The sequence below is a fragment of the Aspergillus melleus genome (assembly GCF_016097325.1).
Source record: "Aspergillus melleus strain CBS 546.65 chromosome Unknown contig2, whole genome shotgun sequence".
NCBI classification, from domain to species: domain Eukaryota; kingdom Fungi; phylum Ascomycota; class Eurotiomycetes; order Eurotiales; family Aspergillaceae; genus Aspergillus; species Aspergillus melleus.
This window is the reverse complement of record NW_025763371.1, coordinates 3,642,293-3,660,535: the sequence shown is the minus strand read 5'-3', so window position 1 is coordinate 3,660,535 and position 18,243 is coordinate 3,642,293. Positions and strand designations below refer to the sequence as shown.

General features: G+C 46.1%; 3 protein-coding genes across 3 annotated transcripts; all 3 read right to left on the bottom strand.

Moving 5' to 3' along the window:
• Positions 1-10,182: 10,182 nt before the first annotated feature.
• LDX57_004101 (GMC family oxidoreductase) lies at positions 10,183-12,132 on the bottom strand (the record flags this gene model as incomplete). Its single annotated transcript, XM_046085753.1, has 3 exons — positions 10,183-11,586; positions 11,661-12,004; positions 12,072-12,132. The coding sequence occupies 3 exons, from the start codon at positions 12,130-12,132 to the stop codon at positions 10,183-10,185; spliced, it is 1,809 nt and encodes a 602-aa protein (XP_045941716.1).
• Positions 12,133-13,076: 944 nt separating this feature from the next.
• LDX57_004100 (uncharacterized protein) lies at positions 13,077-14,771 on the bottom strand (the record flags this gene model as incomplete). Its single annotated transcript, XM_046085752.1, has 2 exons — positions 13,077-14,415; positions 14,470-14,771. The coding sequence occupies 2 exons, from the start codon at positions 14,769-14,771 to the stop codon at positions 13,077-13,079; spliced, it is 1,641 nt and encodes a 546-aa protein (XP_045941715.1).
• A 1,326-nt stretch (positions 14,772-16,097) lies between these two features.
• LDX57_004099 (uncharacterized protein) lies at positions 16,098-16,364 on the bottom strand (the record flags this gene model as incomplete). Its single annotated transcript, XM_046085751.1, has 1 exon — positions 16,098-16,364. One exon carries the CDS (start codon positions 16,362-16,364, stop codon positions 16,098-16,100), a length of 267 nt encoding a protein of 88 aa, XP_045941714.1.
• Positions 16,365-18,243: the final 1,879 nt, after the last annotated feature.

The following is an 18,243-nucleotide window of genomic DNA, read 5'->3' as shown; positions in this document are numbered from 1 at the left end:
CGTGTACCTGGACTGAGCTGTTCTTGAGCATATTTAGCTCACTGTGTGTTTGACTTTGTCCTATTTGGCTTTGTTATATTCATGTAGAGAATTCAATATCACGCAGCTAGTCATTTATGCTTATTGCTTCATTAAATTGTAAAACAAAATTTCAAGTAACAAACACGGAAGACATCGTATTAGCCCCTGACCTCATGTCACCTGTAACTCATTAAAGTAGGTTTTCAGACAGGTTGTCCCTTTTTTTGTTTTTTTTTTTTTGCCCTTCCGAGTAGAAGTTGTGGAAAGAACTGGAAACCACAATTCGTGTGGCTCAAGAGCTTCTAGAGATCTGTTAGAAGAGTTCGTCTCTGCCGTTTTTGAAACTAACCTCAATTCATCGTCATCGATAGGCTCTGGCTCCGCGCATATGGGTTCTGGCTCTAGGGAATGGTTGGAAGATTCCATAACAGATTGTACCTCATCCTCAAGATCCACCTGGATATGGTGTGATGTGCTTAAAGGCTGACCGGAGATGCCCACGATCTTTGCAGCCCGATAAGATTAACTTGGATTTCATTCCCATACCGTAACCTCTAACACCGCAAACTGCTGGCAGGTTTCAGATTCGCGATTTAGAACCTGCAGTTTTCTGTTAAGTTGGTCGCGAAGAGACCTATTTTCTTCCGACTCGCCAGCGATCTGCGTAACCACTTTGCCGCGCATATTAAAGACAGATACTGGAGAGAAAATATCGAGCAAGGCCAGCATCAATTTGGATTCCACAGCTTCATTTGCGATATCGTCAACAAAACGTTTCAAAGCAACCGGGAACTATATTAGTAAACGCAGAGAAGCATTATTAAGAACGCGCATAGTGACCTTGTAGTATGCCAATATGCAGTCCAACGCCTCTGCTGAAGCAAAGCTGATCATGTCTGATTCCAATTGCCGTAGAAGGGATTGAAGGAGTTGGTTGAGATCGATCGGGCTATCCGTAAAGTAAGGCTCATCAAGATTTTTACACCAAAAAATCGCTCAATAATTCTACCAAGTTTACCTTCATGGCGCTCTGCACGAATCTTTTGCAGGTTCTCAGTAAACAGTAGGTCAATTTATGGGCCCAGATCGCCCAGATGACTCAGATAAAGTCACAACAGACTCCAATTGAATCGTTAAGAGAATCGCTGGACTCAGCGCAGCGTGAGATCCGAAAGCTGAAAGGGTCGGGAATGGATCGTCATTACTGACGTCTATTTTGACTTTAAGCCCATGAGGAATGTGTTGGTAGTATCTTTTAAGTATGTGTACCGTCACTGGAATTTTCCTTTTGGGGCCATACTGGTTCAGCAAAGCAAAACCGCCTGCGGTATATGTTGTAATATGCCTCGGTGTATATGAAGGAAAATGTGGTGCTTATCAACAGAAGGGTTTAGAGCAAGAGGCTTGTTGATCCATTTGATAAATTTGTAATAGAATTTTGGTATCAGCTATTATAGGTATATATAATGTGAATAAAACTTTCCAGAACCTTTGGGCTACTATTCTAGGTGGAGGACTCATGGGATCCCTAATTTTCCCTTCAAGTGTCACTGTATCTATAAGACGTACATAGAAGATAAGAGACCGTCAGTGGGTTCGGTTCCACTGAATATAGAATCGCTGCTATCTTTTCGTGAGATTCCTATTAATCCTCTATCTCGCTTGTCTCTTCTTTGCATATTCGCTTGTAGCTCGCACCTTCCACGGTCCCTGTATTCTCACAAGTTTCCTCGTCCAACGGCCATCGCCGCTTTCGAGTAACACAATTTGAACGGGTCTCTGTAATAGAATGGACATCGTAAAAGTGTCGCCGAAGCCCTATAATGCCCTTGTACTCTTTCTCCTGGCACAGCGGATGCGGACACCGCATTGCCTTCTTCGACTGGTAGGGTTTCAGATGATCATCAATGTGGTTTAAAAGAGTGGCTTTGGTCATCCACTGCTTGAGCCGTTCTGAGGGATCCTTATTTTCATCTCCTAAGCAGAAGAGACAAAGACCGGCCGCGACGGTTGTGTACCGAAAGGTTAGGATTCCGCAACGAGGTTGAAGGTTCTCCAGATGATGCTGACAGTGCCTGTCCCATTCATTTGTGTCATGAACCAGTTCAGCACAGAGATAGCAGAACTGCACAAATGAGCGCTGGATACGGCGGTAAACGTGTTTGCCATTCTTGTAACATTGTTGGTAGAATGCAGCATCCAAGCACTTTCGTCGACATTGTAAAATGTGTTTTGCGCGACCCTGTGGAGCAATGCTGTAAAAAAGTTAATACAAGCCATTTTGGCGGCAATAAAAGCCAAACCTTGACATCTCTCCCGAACATATTGGACATCGGCCGTCTTTTGATGTCAATCCGGAATAATAAACGACTTTCTCCGTTGATGTGCATAAAGAGATCATATCGTGCAGGCATTGCTTGCCCTCATCGCTGTCGATAGAAGCCTGTCTGAAAGGGTTGTCCCAAAGGCGCGATCGTGCGGGCATGTACTTCTTATATATGTCAAAAAGACAGGTCGTGTCACGCTCGGAGAAGTCATTGTCAGCAATGTATTCGTCATAAGAAGCCTCTCACCACTGAGCGATAAAGGCTGATCGTTTAACTTCAAGCTTTTTTGTCTTTTTGCTGTATAGCCTACGACATTCCAGATCCAGATCCCTGTGTATCGCAGGGTGATCTGCAATCTGTTCTGTTAATGCAGCAATCTGCTTATTGAGTGCCAATATCTCAGAATCATGTTCAAATTCAGATAAAATGGCAGCGTTGATGTGTTTAGGGACATTTGGGTTTCGATGATGCGCCATATTCTGTTCCATATCTCGACACTCATAATCTGGTTCCATGTTGTAAAATAGAGCTTGTATGTCTAGAGATTTAAGTTGTGCTTGATACTTGAGATACATATCATGGTTTTGATGGTCAAATGTCTGGCCACGCGTAGTCTCAGATGCCTTGGCTAGAAGAAAGTTAACATCGAAAAATTATAAATCGAGATTAGGGCCGTATGATCAATCTTGTTTGCAACTTCATCTCTAATACTATGGATCCGTAAAGTATCCTTAAAACTCTCTCGATCAGCCAACGCCGTATTATTATGTCGCATAGCAGAAAATGTCAAAGCCTTGTCTGGCGAAGGCTCATTCGGAATGACCATGCGAAAAAATGGAAGCTTTTTAACAGCATCCGACCATTGCAGAATCCATGATTCCCTTTCTACCGGTGGGCGCTTTGCTAAAAGATCGTCCACGGATGAAATACTCTTAAATGCACTGTCCGCAATACCATGCACAATTACTCAGAAGACAAAATTGAATCCTAAAATAGAATGTTCTCGAAACCAATTTTTTGGCCTGATACAGATTAAACATGTAAGCTAGAGAATTGAGGAAGACTTGAACATTACCAACAGTTTCATATCATCACGGTAACGCCATTCTTTCAAAAATTCAGGATCAATTGTTACCCATCTTTTGATAAGCCCACTGTCACTCCATTTGATATTAAAAGCCAAGTGCTGGTTTACGCTGTGAGATACAATCCCTTAAAGATTACTAGGTGAAAACCAACCTTGTAAAAGAGGCACTCGTTCGAATTTTGATAGGAACTAGATTCGACAATAGCACCGGCTCGGGCCCCAGAGCCAGCAAAGAGAGCCAGAAAAGACCCTGTCTGAACTCTGGCCCGTTCATGTTTATTAATGTGGTTATCTTTGTCAAATAAACGGTGTAACAAATACTCAATATCCTTAGTCGTGACCAAGGCCCGATCCCTCGGTTTAATAAGAAGTCCGTATTTTGAAATAAGGTCATTCCGAATATATTAAAACATCAAGTTAGTGACACCAATCAGATTATTTTTGCATCATAGATAGTTACATTTAAAACATCATCTTTAACATGATTGGGCAACGTGCGTGATGTTTCTCTTTCCCATAGAGAAGTGAAACTAGTCAGATTATGACACGCCGTTTGTTGAAAAGAAAGCTTCTTTCGAGTGACGATATAGTCTTCGGCAAATGATTTAAGAATCTAAAATGTTGAATCCGGCTCATCGCGAAAAAAGTTCTTTTCCTTAGATTTGTTCCGTGACAGTCGCCATCTATATCTGGTGAGAAATCGCCCAGCAATCTTTTCTCAAAACAGAAAAATCCACAATTCCCAATTTGCCAATGCCCGACAATATTTATCATCTGTAGCGGGAGTAAGCTTTTTGTGGCAAATAACGTTTTCCTGGCTTTCTTGTAGTTGCTGAAACTCAATAGTGAAACTGCGGGAAGCTGCTAGACGGCGGCGTTCCTCAATAAGTTGGAGTTTGTCAGAGGTCATGGTCATGTGGGGGGCACGTGATCGAGAGAGTAAGTATCTGTTGAAGTGCGGAGTTGACTAACGTTTTCAACCACCGAGCGGTCTAAACCCCCGAGCGGTCCGTTTTCTCCACCACCCCCTATCTAATTCAGAACTTCAACTTCGACGCGTCTTTTTTCCACCACTATCATCGGAAATGCATCTTTCTAAGGAGAGTCGAATTCAGATGGCAGTATCTGCCTCTAAATCAAAAAAATTCGATCAAAAACGCGTACGGCAGATCTATTTAGTGTTTCAAAAACGACTTTATTGCGACGGCTTAATGGAATCAAACCACGATCGGAAACACGCGCTAATGGCCACAAACTGACCGAAATCGAAGAGCAATTGCTTTTAAAGCAATTACTAAATGCAGATAAGCGAGGATTCCCAATTCGGCCCGAATTTCTGCATGGAATAGCTCAGATATTGTTTGATAATCGCCTACAAGGCATGTCTGCAGCCCTCGGAATCAACTGATCTTATAAATTCGTTAAGCATCATTCTGAACTTCGTACGCGATATACTAGACGTATTACTTATCAGCGCGCAAAGCAGAAAGATCCAAAGATTATAAAACCGTGGTTTGAGACTGTACAAGCAACTATTCAAGAACACGGCATACATGAAGACGATATCTGGAACTTCAACGAAGCTGACTTTGCAATGGGACTCTGCTTTACTTCAAAAGTGATTACTGCAGTTGAGCGAAACGAGCGGCCGCGCAGAGTTATTCAGAGCAATTGTGAATGAGTCACAGTTATCGAGACAATCGGGTCAAAAGGTGTATATCTACCGCCAGTTATTATATTGAAAGCAAGCGTCCAACAGGCTGCCTGATTCCAAAAATCTAAGCTTCCTCGCGACTGGTGGATTTCTACTAGTCAGAATGGCTGGACGACTGATGAAATAGGCCTTCTTTGATTGAAAAATGTCTTTGAACCGCTTTCTAAGCGCTATATGATTGATGTTAAGCGGTTACTTATTCTTGACGGTCATAGCAGCCATCTAATTGCTGAATTTGATAATTTCTGCAAGCAGTATGCAATAATCTGTCTCTGCATGCCTGCCCATGCTTCGCATCTTCTTCAACCGCTTGATGTGGGGTTCTTTAGTCCGCTTAAGAGGGCGTACGGAAAGCTTCTTGAACATCGTATGAAAGTCGGCAACAATCATATTGATAAAGAAGACTTTCTATCGTTATATCCAAATGCACACAAGGAAGTCTTTACTTCATCTAATATCTGCAGCGGTTTTAGAGGAACAGGACTTAAGCCGCTTAATTCAGAGCATGTTCTCTCTACGCTTACCTTTCAATTATGTACGCCTACACCACCACTAGTTGAAGGCTCAATTTCTTCTGCTTTTCAGACTCCGCAGAATACTCGCCAGCTAGATCGAAAGGTTCGAAGCCTGCAAAACAGTCTTAATAGAAAGCGGCAGCTTTCTAGCAGTCCTATTGCGCATATTCAACATCTTGAGAAAGCGGCGCAAATGGCAATGCAAACCCAGCTACTTTTAGAGCAAGAAATTAGGGCTATACGTGCTGAAAATGGACGACAACGCCAGAAAAAGGCAAGAAAACGTGCTGAAATAGGAAATGACCGCCTTCTTAATGTCCAAAAAGGTGAAAATCGCGTTCAGCAGCTTAACACGCAGCTTAATGAGCAGTCTGCGGAATCTACTCCGGCGCCTCATCGACGAGCTCCGCAACGCTGTAGTGGATGTGGAACAATCGGACATACAATTCGGAATTGCCCTAGTAAATAGCTATTATTTCATGTATTTTAATTAATCAATTCTAATAGCGTTGGTGGTTTTAAAGGTCGATTTAGATGGGGGTGCGGAAGAAAACGGACCGCTCGGGGGTTTAGACCGCTCGGTGGTTGAAAACGTTAAGCAGTTGCGGTAACGTAATCGGCACCCGAGCGAGCCACGTAAGCGAGCGAGCCACCCCTTCCGCGGCTAATGCCGCCCATATACAATTCTGATTTACATACAAGAAAGTGGTGTTTTTGAAGCTTCAAATCGCTGTTTAAATCGCCCGTTTTCAGGCAGTTACCCGATTAGGGCACCGTGTACGTATATGGCCTAAATTGTGACACTCACTACACCGAGGCGGTGCCCGGCGGCGAGATTGATCTTCCTGGCCAGATATGATTCCAATAGCTTCATCTCTCGCGCGATCACGCTGAAAAACCTCCCTGGCTTCTTCAACGGTGAAGCCATTTAAGCCTGTGATCTGTTTCTTACCCCGTTTCTTCTTGGTGTCTCGCTTCTCGTTCACCCAACGAAGCTCTTGGACTTCCTGTTCTATTAAAACCGCTCGATTCAAGGCCATTTCGGCACCCTTAAAAATATAGCCCAGCGCCGATTTCATTGGTGTATTAATCATATCGTTACTAAGGAGCTGTTGAAACCTTAGTTCTTGCTTCTTGAATTGTTTTACATTCATAGATGTTTTTGAAATTGTCGATTGAGAATCTCCACTGCTTGGCCGGCTAGGTTCTTCATAAATGAGTTGATCAAGCACCTCGCTTGACTTAAAAGGCACCAGGCCTGAAGCTCTGAAGGCATTCTTGATATTGATATTCTTAAATGCCATTAAATGAGCCTTTGGATATTCATCAAGAAAATCATTTTTATCGATATGTTGATATCTCGCATGTATAAGGCGTTCCACCAAGCCGTAATACGCCTGTTTTAGAGGCGCAAAACAAGCAACATCCAACGGCTGACAGAGGTGCGATGATCCGGCAGGCATACAAACAGGAATAACATTGTTCTGATAACAGATGTCATCAAATTTGGGCGTCAAATGTGATTCATGGCCATCAAGAATCAAGAGGCTATATTTACCGATTCGGCGGTTGGTAATCCATGGAACGAAGTGATTTTCAAGCCAGTGTAGACTAATTTCGTTACTCGTCCAGCCGTTTGGTGATAAATTGATTCTCCATGTAGAAGGTAATTGGCTTTCATACCATCCCTTTATATGAACAGTTTCTTTAAGAATCAAGTACGGTGGTAAGGCCCAGCCAGCAGCGTTAATACACTCGATTGAAGTTATCCATTCGCGATTACCCGGCTGAACAAGAAATGGCTTTCTTTCACATGTTGATCGAGTAATCATTTTAGCTGTAGCGACTTGGTTCATACAAAAGCCCGTTTCATCAAAATTGAAGATGTCTTCATCAAGAATTCCGTATTCGCGTATAGCAAGTTGAACGCGGTCAAATCAAGTCTGAATAGTCTTTGGATTCTTGCATTTCGTTCTTTTAACATCAAGCTGACGGCTATATCGACTTTTTAAGGTTTCATGGCGAGCAACGAAATTAGACATCCATTTCTCGTCGACAGAGATATGTAGATCTTGATCACCGCGCTTTCTAAGCAGCATGTTGGCCATTTCACGAACCATGGAGTTCCTTGGTGGCGTGCCGCGAGAATCAAGCGAGAGAATCCATTTTTCAAGCGATTCTTCTTCTCTCTCAGTCAATTTATGAGAATTTGAACGTATTTCCTGGCGAGAATGCCGTTCGTTTAAGCGATGTTGAAGAGTTGATCGAGAAACATCGAAAATCCGTGCCGCGCCACGTACAGAGGTAATTTGACCGTTTTTAATAGCTTGAAGGGCTAAGGCAATTCGACCCTCTTGATGAACCAAGTCTTTCGACGACTTCGGCATTTTTGGTGGTGTGGTTGATGTTCTAATGGCCTGAATTCATGGAGGTGCGGGAGGCTAGAAAGGGGTGGCTCGCTCGCTTACGTGGCTCGCTCCGGTGCCGATTACGTTAAGACGATCATCGCCTTGCTCGGCTGCGAAATTGCGGTATTGCGCATTCTGCAATATTGCAATATGAAGCTATAGAATAGCGGTGAAAATGAGCGATTCTAGCATTATAAATAGACCTCTTAATTAGCCAGAAAGGAGGTCTTCAACACCTTCAATCTACTCGTTTGATATAGCCAATTCAATTGCTTCATTCAATCGTTTTTAGTGGTCCAATCTATCCGGATCCTTAGTCATTCTGCTTGCCAAGCCTTCGCCCTTTTACAGTATCAGAAGGCTGGGTAAAAAACGACAAGCTCAAAAGTTACAATAAAAACGCGAGGAGGGCCCTCCGCCTATTTATTGACAGCTTCTGAATCAGCTCAAAAAAATCCGTTGACCTCATTAAACCTTTCTGGTCCTAATCATTGGCGACCGCTGGCGACCGCTGGCGACCATTGACGATCACCGGCGACGTTGGCGACTCCCGGCGACCGTATATAAACAGAACACCCCCATCACTGGCACCCGATCTAAAGTTCGTTTCAGAAAAATATTTGGGTTAAGGGCTCTTTGACAATTAACTGTGCGGACTATGTGGCTTAAGTACGGCTGAGCGGACGGGAAGCCCTGTTCTCCACACCCTGTGGTCGTATGTACTGGAATTAACTAAACATTGGAATATATAGTGTAATATTTGAGGGTCAAGGGAAAGTAAGCGAAGGTATTATCATCTAGTTAGGAGCCAAGCAGCAACGTTGCTATTGGCGGCGCCCTGCTTATGGGAGGCTGCTTCTTTATCTCGAGCCAACCAACTCGCACCAAATATTAGCCCTGACAAAGTTTTCCCATGTGGCCAACTCAGGCATAATTCACATTTCAGCTAGTCGATGTGGCTCATACACGGGGATTGTTGTACTTACGACGGACAACTGCATATCGGCTCCACCCGACCACATCCTCGGGTTGTCGCGATAAACTGCCATATTTTCACTCATAGTGGCTGAGAACCGTGCACCAAACCCAAACTTCTACTTCAATCGTCGCTTGAAATCCGCCTGTGACATGCTCTTGAACTCGGCGTTTACACCAATAGCTAAGGTGACAGTATTAATACAAGCGAGCATGGCCTATATGGGCTGGTGGAAGACCTGTCGACAGGAGAAGCGTACCTTCTTTCAGTACGTCCAACTGATACACCGGATCAATAAACTCACTGATTAGCGAGATGCGTTTACCCAGAAAGCGAGCCTGGGTCTTCAAAGACCTTGCCAGCCAGGTCAGGTCACCCGGGTTCTTGACTGAGCAGAATCTAAGCCTCGTTGTAGGGTGAACGGGATAATGCAATTGCCACTTGTGACCATCAACTATCAGAAAAATTTATACGATAACAGAAATTGTTAAGATAATCTGGTATTCTTAGGAACCTTCTGGCAGGTTGCTGGTTTCTCTCTTATATAATTTTGTTCCTTTTTTATAGAAAGATTGCTTAGCTATAAGTCACAAATAAACCTATTCTATTCAGCTTCTTTGGAGACTATCACGACTATGAGAACCAGCGACCATGGTAAGATATAGAGATAGTACAGTTCTAACATAAGCTGATAGCAGCTTCACTTCTGAAGATTGAGCTCTAGAGATAAGATATTATTTTAATTATAGTAAAGATTTATATATATTTGTATAGGAGAGAGTCTACTTGACATTATATATTTGTAAGAAATCATGATCAATGGATAGTTATAGAAGGTTCTTTAGTTTATATAGGTTAAGATACTCTGCGGGCGCGTGCATATCTATACACCCACTAGGTACAGAATCTAACGCAAACAGGTAGATTATCAACATTACTTACAGCCAGACTTACATCGTAATCCTATAGTAAACTGGAAGACCTTTTTTATATGAGAACCTGTGGAAAAGAATAAATCGTATCACTGGTTATATTGATAGTAGAAAGCAGAATGTCAGATATAAGAAAGGCACAGCATCAGTAACACATCCGACTTTTGTCATCTAAAGCAGTATGTCCTTCCTGCGCGGCAGTTCACTGACTGACAGAAAGCCCAAGGTCTTTCAAAATGATAGTAGCCGCCTTCTCACCAATTGCATATGCAGTGGTGGCCGTGTTTGCGCCAATGTTTTGAGGAACGATGCTGAGATCCACGAGCTTCAGGCCCTCAATGCCGTGAACATTGAGGTCGGCATCAACCACGCCGCCATCAGCCAGCGCGCCAATCTTGCAAGTGCCCAGGGAATGCCAGGTAGTGCCGACATTCTTGCGCACCCAGCCCTCAATGACCTTGTCGTCCTCGGCAGTGTATGGGATGTCCGGGATATTCTTGTCATTTGGCTTGTCTAGCTTGACAAGGGCCGCGGCCGAATCCTCGGAAAACGGCGGATGCGCGCCAGCAAACTCTCCGCGGTAAACATCCATCCGGCGCACGATTTCCCGCTGCTTCTTGTACGCCCAAATGAGCTTCTTGACGTCCAAGTCACTGTTCAAGAATCCAGTCTGAAACGCAATGTCCGCGTCGACATCTGGGCTGGTGATGTGGACGTGGCCTCTGGCGTAGGGGTAGACGGTAAACAACGAGGTCGCGAGGTATTGTGCTGGCTCAACCGTGGTCGGATCACCGGGGAAGCCGCCCAACAAAGCAATTAGTGCCAGGGGCTTGTTGGGATTGGAGAGATAGTCCCTTGCGTACGCCTCCTCGAATTCAGGTCCAAGGGCCTTGACATCAGCCTCGGTGGGACGCAGCTTGCAGGAGGCATCTTGGCCATTCCACCCCATGATTGGCGCATTGGATTTGACTAACTCTTCTATGTTGATTCTACCGGCCAGGGGGGCGTCAAACGTCTCGTTTGGCTCCAAGGCACTGTAGTATGGCTGAGTCAAGAGATGATGATCCTGGTAGTTCCGGCCAATTCCAGGGATATGGGCTATAACAGGAACGCCGGCCTTGTTGAGAATGGCTTCGTCGCCGAGACCAGACCTCTCGAGAAGCAATGGGGTTCCGAGAGCGCCACATGACCCAATTACAAGCTTCCTGGCCTTGACGCGTTGAACAGCGGTGTTATCCTTTTGGAAGGCAGGGTTTGGCTTGAACTCAACCCCGACAGCTCGGTTGCCCTCGAAAATGATTTTGATAACCTTCGTCTCAACGAGGATGTGGAGGTTCGGGTGCGCTCCATCTTCCAGTCTCGGATGCAAGTAGTTACTGGCGGCATCCTGGCGGCGGCCATCTGTGCCGACAAAGCGGAGGGCACGTTGAACGCCGTTGCTGGTGTCGAGGTCTTGAAGATCCTTGACCGTCGGGTAGCCTACCTCGTTGGCGGCAGCAATGAATTGATCTGCCGCACGCTCAGAGTAGAACGTTCCCTGAGACACAACAATGGGGCCATCCTTTCCATGAACAGAATCAGGACCAGGACCTTGGTACGTCTCAAGCTATAACGAGTAATGACTGGTTAGTCAACACAGTAGTAGAAAAGGCCCGGCTACAAGGATCGACATTAACCTACCTTCTTTAAGAAAGGTATCATTTCGTCCGTGGACCACCCGGGAGTGGCCCACGAGTCCCAATCCTGGCGCTGAGCACGACTGTACATCATCAAGTTGATTGACGAACCTCCACCTAGCACACCACCGGCTGGGACGGACATTTTGCGGTTGTCCAACTGTGGCTCCGCTTTTCCCTCGTAGAACAGGGTTGCGGTACTGGTGGGAAGCAGTGCTGTTGGGAAAAACAGCGGGAGCTCAAGCAAGTGGTTTCCCTTATTGTTCTGCCCGCCCTCTACTACGAGAACGGACAGCGAGGGATCGGCATCAGCGAGCCTGGAAGCAACAACGCACGCCGCAGTACCGCCTAACGGAGAGAGAAGGAGGTTGTTAGTATAAATCTATGATGAGTAGAAGAGGTGGCATGAACAAACCGCCGGCGACGATGATGTCGACCTCGTCGATGCCATCGGGGAGCCGAGTGTAAATGCCCATATTGTTGGATGTGATGATGCGCGGGAGATAGTGATGGATGGAACCAACTGCGCGCAGTGGATGGGATGACACTAGGCTTAATAACTCTCCGGGTCGGTGGCCCAACTGGCATCAGCCTGTTTATGACGCGTGGATCCCTGCCAGTTTTTAGTGCCAACCGCTTGATTATGTTGGACAAGGCTGTTAACGTATTTCACTACCGAGCGGCCACCCCCTACCGAGCGGCCACCTCTGTATTCCCATAGAAAATGGCTATTTTATAGACGTGAATAACACAACCACAATATAACCCTAGAATCTATATAAATAGTATAGTATATAGGTAGGTATCCTTGGTATAAAAAGAGTTTTTTTTCAGAATTTTAAATATTTTTTCAAAGATTATATAGTTACCTTTGTTATAAAATACAAAATTACGGCTGTAATTTATATTACCTAAATTATTAGGCTTTATAAAGACTTAACGATAAAATTTATACATTATACGAAGTATTATAATAAATAATACTAATTCCTAAACCTTGAATAATATATTGTGGTTGTGTTATTCACGTCTATAAAATAGCCATTTTCTATGGGAATACAGAGGTGGCCGCTCGGTAGGGGGTGGCCGCTCGGTAGTGAAATACGTTACCAACTAACTGCGGTCAGCAACGTGGGGGCGTCTCAGACATGGCCGTAGCCTTGTGGGGCCTAATGACTAGCTTCATCTTGGCTTACATTACGCTATACGCCCTGGGAGATGTTCCCTATTTACCCGTGCGCTAATAGATATTGCCTCTCTTGCTTGCTATTTGCTACCTGCTCCAAAACTGACTATACCTCCCATCTTGCTATAATGCACTTACTATACCACAAGTTTAGGATATGTACAAAAGCTTATGAGCAATTAATATGGACTGAGAAGGTTACAGTTGTATCATACTAACAGACAAGTAAGTGCGCTATTGCAGCTCGGTGAAATCCAGCTTGTCAAATTTGAGGGGAAGGGCAATTAGGAGGCCAAGCGCTGCACCAAACAAATTCAGGTAAAACACAGAGGCCACACTCTGCGTAACTGCGTCAGTGACCTGAGCACGAACATGTTCGGTCAGCGTCGCGAACAGGCTACTTCCCACCCCATCAATGGCGCCTCGAATTTCGCTAAGAGGAACGTTTGGGAGAATGGGCGATATCTTCTCCGTAGCATGGTTGATCAAAACAGACGTGGCTATACCCAGTGACAAGGCTAGACCACCCATCTGTGCACAAGAGAAGAAGGCTGTAACGTCCTTTCGGGCCGCCTGTGGATGTTTCAGCTGGCCCACGGTATAGCCCAGCTGAATGACTGGCCCGACGCCGAAGCCTTGGAGAACGGTGTAGCCACAAATGGCAGCCCTTGAGGTGTGCGTGTGGATGCTGGACAGCAGGCCGTTGCTAATAAGGAGCAGCGCACTGGCCCAGAAGAACCAGCACTTGTACCACGGGAACTTGGGTAGAAGTGCCCCGCTGATGCCGCCACTGATCACAACAGATGCCACGAATGGCAGAGTGTAGACTGCAGAACGCATGGAAGAATCATGCAGCACAAACTGGAAAAACAGCGGAAGCGTGTAGATGGTGACGACGATGTCAGAAATTGCGATGACCGTCCAGACCCACAGGCCGATCATTAAGGGATCCCTGAAGAACTGCACTGGGAATATGCGATCCGACGTGAGAATATGGAATCTCTGCTGCAGAGCGAACATGATCCATAGCACAGCAGTGGCAACGTAAAGTCCAATCATCTGGCCGCTATCCCAGCTGTACACGACGCCGCCAAAGCCCAGCAGCATGACTGTCGACACGACAGGGCCAAGAAACAGCACGGCACCCATATGGTCAATTGCCTTGATCACGTCTATGGCCCCCGGAGACACGCTAGGGGGCGCTGAAGGCATGATCCAGATACACGCGGGGGCGGCAACGGCGGCAACGCAGAGGTTGATGTAGAAAGCCCATCTCCATGTGGCAGGCGAATCCGCAAATGCAGATCCGATAATGGGGCCCAGGATGGTTCCCAAGCTCCACGCCATGCCGACAATGTTGAGATACTGATTTTGCTCTTTGGCCGTCGTCATTCCGGTGATCATGCTAATGGTGCCGACATAGATGCCGGAGCCGCCGGAGCCAGCCAGAGCGCGACCTACGATGACAGCGCCAATGGACGGCGCTGAGCCAATAACAGCAGATCCTACTTCGAAGATGAGCAGAGCGGCGAGAAAGACAAATTTGCCGTCGAGGAACTTGTTGAGCTTCGCCCTGTGAACAAACGTGTTGGTACGCTATTGGGGTTTTGCTGCTTGGTTATCTTACCAGATGGGGTTGGCGCCAGCTTCACCCATGGGATATGCCACCGACACCCACGGTAGCATGTCTATGCGGTGGCCAAATGTCTCAGCAATGGCAGGCCGCACCGTTGCTGTCACGGTATTGTCGAGGGCGTACAGAAAGGTGGCCGACAGCAGGGCAACATTGACCACGAACCACGCAACACCGGTGATCTTGCGCGCGGCCACACCAGCGACAGACCCAGAGGGGCCACTGGCGGTGACACGTGGTACGGCCTTTTCAACATGGTCACTTGTCGACGAAGCAGCTGTCCGTGTCGGTGGCATGACTCAGGTACGCTTCTGGGAGGGAGAGTGGGCTGGACTTGAGCAGACCTGCTGACGGGCTTGTGCGAGGGAATCAAAGAGTTCTTCTGAGTAATATTAGATGAGTGCATAGAGTAATGGACAGTAACTAACTAACGAGTTAGTGGACAGCGCTCTTTATCTTCGTTAGATCCTTGTTGTCCCAACTCGGTCTGCTGACGGACTTGCGCGGGAAATTATAAGTTCCCCTGTATGATAGTACATCAGAACATACAGTAAAGGACAGTAACTAATTCACGAGCTAGTGGACATCTCTCTTAAACTTCATTAGAGCATCGCTGTGCCACCTCGGTCTGCTGACGAAGGCGCGGTGAATTCAACGTTCTCATACAGGACATGGACACCAACAGGTTAACTAACACGTTACTGGACAGCGCTGTTTATCACAGCCTACCCACCCCACTCCATCTGCGTTAGTCGGGTTGCGGGCGTCCAGGGACCGAAAGGCGAATCCTAAAGCACTTAATATGTGCATCCTAGTCGGTGGGTAGAATACCTACCGCATCGTAGCCTTAATAAAACTGTCAAAGAGATGCATCCACAGCCTCGATTGTACACCGCGTAGTCACATAACACCAAGCACACGCGGTTAGTGCACACGGTGTACTGACCGTGGTTCGTTCCGCAATTGGCGAATCAAGAATGGGCTGCACAGGTGGGGTGATAATGATCATCCTTGCCTTAATGGCGCACGCTCGGATCCCAAAACCATCGAGGTGAAAGGACCCAGATAGGATAGGGGACTACGCCCCTAACGGAAAGGGGGCATTGAATAGGGGTATTAAACATCATAATCGGGTAGTATTGCGCCGCCGCCGGGATTGAACAGCCTGATGACTGTATATGTGTTAACAGTGCAGAGAAACGTCAAGAAAAAATGGTTTAAAGATAGGTCCAAATCATAAATAGGAAAATGCATTGCCGAGTAAAACGTATTTATAGTATGCGCAAGTTATGAGCTCGTTGGTTATTATGTCAGTCCTTCTCGCCAGTAGCCAATGCCCGTGTTAATATTGCATTTTTCGATGAAATACTTAGCCCATCTACTTGGCTTTCTGGTTACTATACATGTCCAGGTTGGGGCTGAACGATATTATTTATATAAAATGGGACTATTTTCGGCCTCCTTTATTTGTCGCTGTACGCGTCGTTCTTGAATGTGTTTGTGCGCAAGAGAGGAGTACTGCCACTGTACTAAGACAAGACGCGATTAACGCCGCACATGGTTTAGTAACGCACAGCAGTCACGAGGGCCGTCGACATGGGGTATTGTTAAAAATCACCATATCAGTTGCTCTGCAGGTAGTGTAGCTTCGAGTATTTAAGAACTTTCCTCTCCCACTGTTGCAAGGTCATCTTGCCATTGACGAGATTAGCCGTGCGAAGGGCATGAAACGCCGCCTGGGTGCCGCTGAAGGCTGTGTGCGGACGGAACAGCGACAGTCCGTCGCCAATTAGTAGGAATTTACTATCTTCAAAGGCTGCCTGGGGGGAGCAGAAATCGGTGATTATCTGGATAAACGGCCGCTGGATATTTAGGAAGATCTCCAACATTGGTTTACTAAATGGTAGTGTTTTGGCTGGTCTCGTTCGTTTAGTCTAGATATCTTGTCGCACACGACCGGACGGGACAATGTTGTGATGGCGATGGCCATCGAGGTTGTCCGTTAAGATTTCGTTCAAAGATTTCTTCGTTTCGTTTGTGTACCAGAGAAAGTTGAGATATCTTTTACCGGGTTGGAGCGACGCATTCTTGTTAGGGACTGTGTATACGATGCAGTGCTGCTTGTCTATTATGAATACAGTAATGCTGCGTTTGAAGATATGACGGGTTTCTTCCGATATCCTATTCTCCGGGACAGTTCTTTTCCAAGCAATATAGCTAACCTATTTCCGCTCAACGTGGGTCTGGTACTTATTTCGCACAAAGGAATTTGGGCCATCTGCACCAATCACCAGGTTGGTTTGTATAGTGGTCTTGTTTTCTGATGTGTGATCCAGCAATGTGAGACTTATTGTCGTTTTTTTTTTTTTTTTTTTTTTTTCGCCAGTGTCGTCGTTGTCGTTGTCGTTGTCGTCGTTAGCTTGTAACTCACGTTGAATATCGAGAACCTCCGTTTGAGTATGATACACACCCTGACCATTTGCTGGGGGGGCTTTAGGGGATGTAGGGTAAGTATCGCTTGTATAGCCGTCAAAGTTGGAACGAAGCTGGTAGTACAAGGTATCCCAGTTCGTAATCTCGCGATGGCTATTGACAAAGACTTTTAGCTTGTTGTCGCCCACAAGAGCCTGAATGCGACGCGAGTGGCGAGAGACGTTGGCCGGATTACGATCGTACTTTTCGAGATATTCCACCGCATCAAGTCCTAGACAAACGCCAGCTATGTGGTTATTGCGTTTATTGTCTTCTTTTTCAATGATTGTTACATTATGATCATTTTCTTTTAGTCCCACGGCGGTCGTAAGTCCCGCCAGGGAGCCTCCGATCTACGAAAAATCAATTATCAAAGATGTCCGAGTTCCGTGTGTATGGGAGCGCAGGTAAAGCGTACTACAACAATGTTCAAGGGCGTTTGTTTGCAGGGTTCTATATCATTAGTAACGGAATACGGAGTGGAGTGGAACAACCGCTTTCCGAATTAAGTAGTTCGCTGTCCCAATGATAGCTCTGGAAAGGTGCCACGTCAGCCTGTAGCTGAGCGCTTCAATCATCCGGGTGGGATCCAAATAACAAAGAGGGGGGTCTCGGCGCCAAGTGTAGACAGTAGTTCTGCTGAGGGGTCAAGCCTATCAACCCCTATTCCGGAATACAGACTTCTCGGACCTTCGCCGGAGGCATCATGGCTGGTCTGATGGCGGATCGATAAGCCGGCCAACCCTGTTACTCCTGTCAGCGGGCTCGGTTAGATTAAGTTGGCCTGCGGGTATGCAGGGGTGGATGCATGAATCCGCACAGAGTACTCCGTAGGGACTTCGGGTCGATGATAAGGATTGAGTCAGATCGACACTACCCCGTAGTCTCGAGCACAGACTAGTGGAAAATATAGTCATTAGCCAGAGAGAAGTACAGTACCTGCTTGATCCTCCTATTCGTAATATGTTATATTCCTACTCAGTTGCTTGTTATTTTGTTTTTTTCACACTATCACAAGTATTGAAAAGTTTATTCGCCACGGCCAAGTTTGCACCTCGACAATTGACCCAGTCTCCTCGAACAAGGCTACCTCCTAATAACCGGCTACTTTGGAGGAAGATGATAGGTGGTTTGTAAATAGGTTGGTGTGCTCGAGGTAGGGATAAAGGGCTGCTAAGTGGGACCTGGGCGCTCGCAGAGGGCCTATAAGATCCCGTCAGGGATCCGAGTCCGCCCCCGAGATGACCTGTGGGGCTCGGAGAGGCTCGGCCAGGTATATCGTTCCAAAGAATACTT